The following is a 9303-nucleotide window of genomic DNA, read 5'->3' as shown; positions in this document are numbered from 1 at the left end:
CACCACCACCTGTAATTTCAGGAAAGATACTCACTTCTGGATGGGGATATTGATATCTATCTTCTGGAGTGGGGCCCAATACATCATTACTATACACGCCACAGTCTTCCTCCCTGATCTAGGTAAACACACGTACACTCACTGCACTCAACTGGAGTCAGTAACAGCTACTGCAAGTACCTTGGCAAAATCTTCAGATTGCACCAGGACTCTCTCCTGTTTCTTTTTTTTTTTTTTTTCAGTGCCAGATATTTATTCCCCCCTCACACGGGGCAGCTCACACACAATACACACAGGCATTGGACTCATGGGCAGCACCCCTGGCCTCTGAGGGAAGGACAGGGTTTTCTCATGGCATGTGCATGTGACAGGAACAGAGGATGTTCTCTCCTGCCCTCTCACTGGGGAGTGAGGGGACAGAGGGGCAAGCTCCGCCTCTCATAACTCCCAGCCAATGAGAAGCCACCTTGGTAACATGTTTTATTCAAACCATTGTAGTAAGTGGAGAAGTGATTGGCCTGGTCCTAGCCATTGCAGGAAGGTGTAAACGGTAAAGGAAGGTACAGTATGTACTTAGCCATGAGAGGGGGGAGGAAAGTGACACCATCAGAAGCACGGGTTGTGGTGGTGGTGGGCAGTTATTGGGCTTCTGGGCTGCCTGGTCTCTGGTTCAGCAGGAAGAGGGTAGGAGAGATGAATGGAGCTTATTGTTTGGCATTGATGATGTCCACAAATTTAGGCTTGAGGGACGTACCACCCACCAGGAAGCCATCCACATCAGGCTGGCTTGCCAGCTCCTTGCAGGTGGCCCCTGTCACAGAACCTCCATAAATGATACGAGTACTTTGAGCCACCGCGTCAGAGACATTGGACTTGAGCCATCCCCGGAGCTTTTCATGTACTTCCTGGGCCTGCTGGGGTGTTGCAGTCTTGCCGGTACCAATGGCCCACACTGGCTCATAAGCCAAGACGACCTTGCTCCAGTCTGTCACGTTATCTGCGATGACCTTGGTTTCCTCAAAAATGACCTTCTCGGTGATGCCAGCCTCCCTCTCGTCCAGTTTCTCTCCAATGCAGGCAATGACTCCAAGTCCCTCTGCCAGGGCATGGGCTACTTTTTCTCCAGTCAGCTCATCTGACTCTCCAAAAACATGCCTTCTTTCTGAGTGTCCCAGAACTACCCAAGTTGCTCCACAGTCTTTGATCATGTCAGGGCTGATCTCCCCAGTGAAGGTCCCATTAGTCACTTTGTAGCAGTTCTGTGCAGCCACAGCAATCTCGGCATCTAGCTTCTGCCTAGCAAAGCCGATGTAGGCGGTAGGAGGTGCATAGACAACCTCGGTATCGGCCGGCACCTTAGCTGCGTTTAGAGTGGTGATGAGTTCTCCCAGGCCCTTCTTTCGCCCGTTCATTTTCGAGTTTCCCCCAACGAAGAACTTCCTGGAGGGCGCCATGGTGTTAGAGTCGACACACTGAAGGTCAGCTGCACCTCTCCTGTTTCGTGACATCCACTGCTTCTGTATTTGGAGAACCCTCAAGTTGCTCTCACCTTTTTGTTTCATTGTTAATTTCTGGATATATTACATGATGATTTTCTTTTTCAGCCTAGTGCCATTTGATAACCATTTTCTCAGAGACTTTTTCATGATTCTGACAAACCGATGATTATACAATTATAACATGCATTACAGTATAATGCAAAGACATTATACTGTACGGTTGGATTATAACAAATAATTAAAAACATTGTGAAGACTGGGAATTACAGAACACTTGATTGTTATAGTATAAAATCTGTACATACCAAGAGATAGCGGTTTGAACAAAACAAAGGGCACTGCATAGTTTTAAATCAGGAAAGATGTGCTTCAGGGTTATATGTTTTCACCATACCTATTCAATCTTCATGTTTAGCAACTATTCTAAGAAGCTGGGCTATAGGAAAAAGAATATGGCATCAGGATTGGAGGAAAATTCATTATAACAATCTATGATGTGTAGACAACACAATCTTATTTGCTGAAACTAAAGAGGACTTGAAGCATCTGCTGTTGAAAATCAGAGTATAGTCTCCAGTATGTATTGTTGTTGTTATGTGCTCTCCAATCACTTGGGACTCATAGCGACCCTATGTACAGAAGCCCTGAAACCTGCTCTCTCCTGGGCCAACTTTACTGTCTCTGACACACCTACCCTCATTACCCCAGTCACTGAATCAATCCATCTCCTCCATGGTCTCCCTTTCTGTCTGTCCCTCCACCCTTCCAAGCATGATGTTCCTTTCCAAGGACTGGTCCCACCTTACAAGTTGCCCAAGGTACGTCAGACAAAGTCTCAGAATTTTTGCCTCCTATAAAGCAAAAACAAATCCTCACAGCTGGACCAATAGATAACATCAGTAAGAAGGGAGAAAATGTGGAAGTTGTAAAAAATGTCATTTTACTAGGATTCATAATCAACACCCAAGGTAACAGCAGTCAAGAAATCAAATGTCTTTGCATTGGGAAAACTTGCTGCAAGAAACCTCTTTAATATCTTAAAAGAACACACGGGTCTCTTTGAAGACTAATGTGCACCTGACCTATGCCATATTATTTTTCATTTGTCTCATAGTCATGTGAAAGCTGCACAAAGAATAAAAACTAAAGAAGAATGGATACATTTGGATTATGGTGTTGGTAACAGGTATTTATTATACCTGTTGTGGACTACCAGAAGAATGAACACATCTGTTTTAGAAGTAAGGTTGCTGACGAGCTCTGGTGGCTTAGTGGCAAGAAACTGCAACTGCAATCTCAGAGATACACGGTTTGAATCCACCAGATGCTCTGCTGGAGAAGGAGGAACAATCTCTTCCTGTACCAGTCAGATCTGATTTGACAGTACACACAAAAAATAATGAAATAAAATAAATTTTAAAAAAAAGAAGTAAGGTTCCTCAGAAGAGAAACATCGTTTCATGTATTTTACAGGTGGTATCAGGAGGAAGCAGTCCCTGAAGGCTGTCATGCTTGCTGAAGTAGAAAGTCAGCAAAAAAAAAAAAAAAAAAAAAGAGAAAAGAAAAAAAAGTTCTTCCACAGGGTGGATTGACACACTGGCTCAAACTATGGACTCAGTGATACTTGTGAAAATAGCACAGAATTGGACAGTGTTTCACTCTGTTGTATCCAGGGTTGTGATGAGCCAGAGCCGACTTGATGGCACCTAACAACAATAGCAACATGAACTAACAAATCTGTTTTGGAATTTGCCAGAATGCTACTTAGATGTGAGAACAGAGAGACTTTATCCTGCTTACTTTGGATATATTGTCAGGAGGGGGCCAGTCCCTAGTGTAGGACATCATACTTGGTAAAAAATAGTAAAACTCTCAATGAGATGGATTTACTCAGTGGCTACAACAATGGGCCCAAACAGCAAGAATTGTGAAGGTGATGCAGGAGAGAAGATAATGTTTCTGTTTGTAAAATCAGTGCAGCTGGCATGCAGTGGTGGCATCTTACCTCTGCTAATTTCTCAAGGGGAAGAGTCCCCATCCACAACATCAACAGCACAAAACTGATTCCTTTGAGGTCAGACGTTCCATTTGATCCTGAAATCTATAATCACACCAAGTGTCCCTCCCAGGACTTTCACTGTTCTGCTAACTCGGTCTACTATTGTCATAAGCTATTGTTATGGACCTACAGACTATATTCACAATGAAGGAGTTTATTTGAGGAGTAACAGGTTACACAATTTAGGTAGGAAACAGGATACAATTCTTCATTCAGAACACTTCTCAGGAGTGTTTGCCGATCCTCTGATCTTCAGCCTCATAGCTTTGGGTCAGCGTTACTTAGCTCTTCTGATGCTGCCAATCATGGCACCTCCTTCCACCAGCACTGCAGTAAGCCTAGGCAAATGTCCTTGGCTCTGGCTCTGTAGGGTGCCAATTCCTGTAAAGCTGTATCTCATATTGGTCCCTGCTTATCTGTCACCTGCTCTTTTGTTGCTGCATCTTGAATCTCTAGCCCCAAAGCACACGTTACACTAAGTCTTCCTTTATTTTTTCTTTTTCTCTCATTTTTAAAAAATTGTGATTTTGACAAAGTTTACAGCAAAGTTGAATTTTCATTGATCCGTGGTTGTAAGATTCCTCCTTCTTGATGGTGGTGAAATTCCCATGGTCAACTTCTGAACCTGCTCACTTTAAACCTGATGTGATGGCAAAGCTGACCAACCATCATCAGATGTCTTTACAGACCTTATTTCTATGCTCTCACCTGAAATGAACTATGCATCTTATTTACATCATTAACATAGTTGTACTCAGCGCTGTGGTTAAAGTTAAAGTCCATGACTAGGAAAGCCATTTTGGATAGTCACATGTCTACACCACAGTGCTGTAGATTAGGTCTCTGTGAGATGAAACCACTTTGACAACATTTAACAACAGTACGATTGTGAACAGCATATCAGCCTTAAAAATGGCTAATTGTCCCTTGTGATTTTTCATTTTCTACAATTCGCCAGTGTACACGGTCAAGGCCAGCAACAACAGCCCCGGCCTTGGCTCAGCTCCCTGCTTCATATTGTTGGTATTGCTGTCAAATTGTAACCACATTGCTGATCCTATAGTGGACTTTCAGAGGCAGTTAATCGAACAGGAGATTGCCCATCTTTCTCCTGAGGAGCAGCTGGTGGATTTGAACTGCATGCTTTTGGTTTGCTTCTTACCAGTAGCTCCTTCACTGCTCCATAGTTCCATGTTTAGAACTGGGGCACCACAACCTTGTGGTAGCATAACAATTGCCATCACCTTGGGAGAACATCTGTGATTACCATGTAAGAAAGAGTTGCCTTTTACCCTCAGTGAGGAAGTGCCATGGATTTTAAGGCCAGGATCAGGAAGAAGATTCTACAAACTTTGTCTCTAGGCCAAGGTCTTTCTAACTCTTGAAAAGATCCACTGTCTGTTTCTTAGACAATGTGCTGTACTCAATAAATGTGTGCTGTGCTCAATAAACTTTTCTTTCACTAACAAGGCTGGTAACTGTTCGCTTCTCCTAAGTGTCTGTCAGTGGCAACCTTCTGTGCAAGGAGCTTGCTAGTCCTCTCTAAGGCATTGGATCCTGGACATTTTCTGTACCACAACTGGAGCCAGGTGGATTGACCAGGCAGATTGACTTAGTAACTGCAGCTATGGGCTCAAGTGTGTTAGAGATTGTGAGGAGGGTTCAGATCTGTTATTCATGAGGTCGCCATGAGTCTTATTCAACTAACTCGACAGCACCTAACAACAATTGGAGCCTGACAGTCAGAGCCTAACACACACCTTCCTTACTCTCCTCCAGCCTCTGATGATTCTAGGTCCCTTGTCACGGTCAGGAGGCCTGTTCATTTGCTGCTTGAGGAAATGGAAGCCATCTGCACCAAACCAAGTACAAACACACCTAAAAGCACATCATTGTTTCCTCCTGGCTGCCTGTGGCACCAGCAGTACTATTTCTCAGCATGTCTGAGGTCCATCTCTGCAACTCTTATTTCAGATATTGTTCTCAAGCCACACACATGCCACTGCTCCTTTTCAACTAGGTTCTTCACATGCACTTTAAGCACGGTCAAGTCTTTTCCAACTTGAAGGAGTTTTTCTTTTGCTTTTCAAGGAAAGGAGCGAACTGCAGGTGGGGGTGGGGTGGGCCGGGAGAAAAGTACAACAATGAATGAGTAGAATTCCAAAATCTCTGTAGATGTTCATTGAAATGAATAAAAAAAAAAAAAACCAACACAAAAAACCCCCCAAACAATCAAAATAATTTCCTCTGCCTGCTGTTATCTCATTCTTTTCTCTCTTTCAGAAACTTCCTGAGTGCATCATCTACATTAGCAAATCCATTTCCTGGCCTCACACTAACTTCACAATCCACATTATGCCATAGAAAGTGTTGGCTCAAATCACATGACATCTATTTACAACTACATGCTTTTGTTCTTTGACATTCCTGCCCCTTTAGGTTGGGTTGTACGTAATGACTCACTTCTCATTAATATAATGTGATCAAAATTATGATGTATGACTTTGTGTGACTGTATCTTAAAAGACTTAGTGACTTCAACCTCTCTCTCTCTCTTTCTCGCATTCTTTACTCTGATGGAAGACAGTTATGAGTGAGTCAGATCTTGGGAAAGGATCCTCTGGCCCTGGCACGCCTTCAGACAGGTTAGTGCATAGTGCTACTACTTACAAAAAGGCCTCGAGGCCATTGCCATCCATACACCTCTTTTTTTCTAGTCGTGCTTGTCTAATCCATTACCTAGCCTGCTGAGTTTAATTAATATTCTCTCATTGCTGTCAACCCAATTCTTTTTCATATCTGATGCTTTACTAGGTTTCTGGGACTATAAACAGCATAGGGAAAGACCACTTAATCTTTCTCTTGTGGAATCTTGGTGCTTCTCTTGAGAAGCATACTCTTTGGGTTCACAGCGCAACTCTCTACAGACTGTACCACCAGAGCTTATGTAATTCCTACAAATCATTTCAAAATCTGTAGGCATCCAAAGCCATCACCGCTTTCCCCATAGACTATTCTAATAGTTTCTAAATGAATTTCCTTACATCTACCATAGGCTTTTTTCCAGATCATTCACCACACCATTATCTGAGGGATATTTTATTTTTTAAAAAGTTGATATATTTAAATGAAAGTTTACAGAAAACTTGGATTTCCATTCATTCATTGTTGCACATTTCCCACACTACTCCCCTAGTTTGCTTTTCTCTTGAAAAAGATTTTTTTCATTGTTGCACAGTTTCTTCCCTCCCCCCACCCTCTAGTCCACTTTGCTGTGTACCTCTTATTCTGGACTATTGTCATGCAAATAATACCTAATCATTTTTTTTTCTTTTAGACAGTTCTTCCCCTTATCTATTTCAATGCAGTGTTCATTATTTCCCCCCTCTTTTTTGGTTTCCCTCAACCTCCATGTCTGTCCTGTTTTATAACAATGGCATTATGCAGTATTTGTCCTTTTGTGTCCTCCTGGGTCACCCATTTTGTATAATATTTTATGAATTCCTTATTTTTCAGTTCTGTGTAGTATTCCATTGTGTGAATATACCACAGCTTCTCTATCCATTCATTTGTTGATGGGCACTTGGGTTTCTTTCATCTCTTTACTATTGTGAACAATGCATCAATAAACATAGGTGTGCATATATCTGTTTGGGTGGCAGTTCTCGTTTATTTAGGATATATTCCTACTAGTGCAATTGCTGGGTCAAATGATATTTCTGTTTCCAGCTTTTTGCAAAAGTGCCATACTGCCTTCCAGAGTGGTTACACCATTTTACCATCCCACCAACAGTAAATAAGAGTTTTAATTTCTCCACAACCTTGTCAGCATTTGCTGTTTACTGCTCTGTTGAACTTTGCTATTGTTACTGGGGTGAGATGATATCTCATAGTTGTTTTGATTTGCATCTCTCTGATAGCTAAGGATTTAGAATATTTCCTCATGTGTTTGTTTACCATCTGAATGTCTTCTTCGGCTATGTGTCTGTTCATATCCTGTGCCCATTTTGTGATTGGGTTGTTTACCTTTATCTTATGAGGTGCTGGAGTATTCTATAAATTCTAGATATAAGTCCCTTAACTGATATGTCATTACCAACTGTTTTACCCCAGTCTGTGGCTTTCCTTTTTTATCCTGTTGGAGAAGTTTTTTGATGTGCATAGGGATTTGATTCTTAGAAGATCTCATTGATCTCCTGGTTGTAGGTTTTTCAGGATGCTTGGGAAATTGTTCATGTTGTGAATTAGGGCTTCTAGAATTCTTCCAAGCTTTTCTCTGATAAAGTTTATAGTCCTTGGTTTTACTCCTAGGTTCTTGATCCACTTTGAGTTGTTTTTTGTGTTTGGTATGAGGTGTGGGTCTTGCTTGAGTTTTCTACAGATAGTTTTCCAATTTTGCCAACACCATTTGTTAAAGAGGCTTTCATTTTTCCACTTAACTGATTTCATCTCCTTGTCAAAAATCAGATGATCATCAGTTTTTGTTGTTGATTGCTGTCGAGTTGAGTGTGATTCATAGTGACTCTATGAACAAAAGACTTAAAGCCTTTCTATAACTATTGTTGTTTATCCAAGTTCATAGAGTTTTCATTGGCATGTGGTTTAGGAAGTGGATGTCATTCCCTTTCCCAAACCTGTTTTAGAACTGGGAGCTCCACTAGACACTGTCCACATTGGGAAACCATTATGGCATTTGACACCTCAAATGTCACTGTACCAGTAACATGCTGTCTTGACCATCATGGCTGTGTAGTAGGATTTGAGATCAAGTAGTGAGATGCCTCCTGCCTTGTTCCTTTTTTTCAGGAGTGCTTTGCTTATTTGAGATTTCTTTCCATTCCAGATGAGATTGCAAACTGCCTTTTCCATTTCGTTGAAGAATGGAATGATGTTTGTATTGGGATTGCGTTGAACTTGTAGATTGCCTTTGGTAGAATTGTCATTTTCACAATATTGAGTCTTCCTATCCAAAAGCATGTTATATTCTTTCATTTCTCCAGGTCTCTTTTTGTTTCTTGTAATAATGTTTTGTAATTTTCTTTGACTAGGTCTTTTGTGTTTCTAGTTAGATTTACTCCCAAGTATTTTATCTTGTGATTAGCTATTGTGGTGGATATTTTTCTTACCTCCATTTCTGTATTCTCTTTGTCACTGTAGAGAAATCCAACTGATTTTTGTACATTAATCTTGTATCTTACCACTTTGCTGAATTGGTTGACTATATCCAGTAGTTTTCCTGCTTAGTCTTTAGGGTTTTCCAAGTATACTATCATATCATCTGCATGTAGAGATAATTTTTACCTCCTCTTTGCCAATTTCATTTCCTCTTATTTCCTTCTCTTTTTTGCTATCACGGAGACTTCTAATACAATATTGAATACGAGAGGTAATAGTGGGCATCCTTGCCTAGTTCCTGTTCTCAAAGGGAATGCCTTTGAGGCATATGTTGAGGAAATTTCCCTCTAACCCTATTTTCTTGAGTGTTTTAACCAGAAATGGTTGTTTTTTGTCAAAGGCTTTTTTTGCATCAATTGATAAGATCATGTGGTTCTTGTTCTTTGCTTTGTTAATGTGATGAATGACACTGATTGTTTTTCTTATGTTGAACCATCCTTGTTAACCTATTATGAATCCCACTTGGTTGTGGTGAATTTTTTTTTGAGGTATCATTGGATTCTATTGGCCAGGGTTTTACTCAGGACTTTTGCATTGATGTTCATAAGAGATACTCGTCTATAGTTTTCT

At 41.1% G+C, this 9303-nt stretch overlaps 1 protein-coding gene across 2 annotated transcripts; it reads right to left on the bottom strand.

Moving 5' to 3' along the window:
* Positions 1-704: 704 nt before the first annotated feature.
* On the bottom strand, positions 705-1475 carry LOC102845249 (triosephosphate isomerase-like). Of its 2 annotated transcripts, XM_006884371.1 has the most exons (2): positions 1405-1454; positions 705-1296 (listed from the first exon to the last, which is right to left on the bottom strand). In XM_006884371.1, the coding sequence occupies exons 1-2, from the start codon at positions 1452-1454 to the stop codon at positions 705-707; spliced, it is 642 nt and encodes a 213-aa protein (XP_006884433.1). The 2 variants fall into 2 exon arrangements, with proteins under 2 accessions (XP_006884433.1, XP_006884434.1); XM_006884372.1 differs by having other exon boundaries at positions 705-1475.
* Positions 1476-9303: the final 7828 nt, after the last annotated feature.

This window comes from Elephantulus edwardii, unplaced genomic scaffold, assembly GCF_000299155.1.
Source record: "Elephantulus edwardii isolate Elephantulus edwardi_28Jun2011 unplaced genomic scaffold, EleEdw1.0 scaffold00033, whole genome shotgun sequence".
Taxonomy (NCBI): domain Eukaryota; kingdom Metazoa; phylum Chordata; class Mammalia; order Macroscelidea; family Macroscelididae; genus Elephantulus; species Elephantulus edwardii.
The sequence above is the reverse complement of the archived record's forward strand: the minus strand, read 5'-3'. Positions and strand labels throughout refer to the sequence as shown.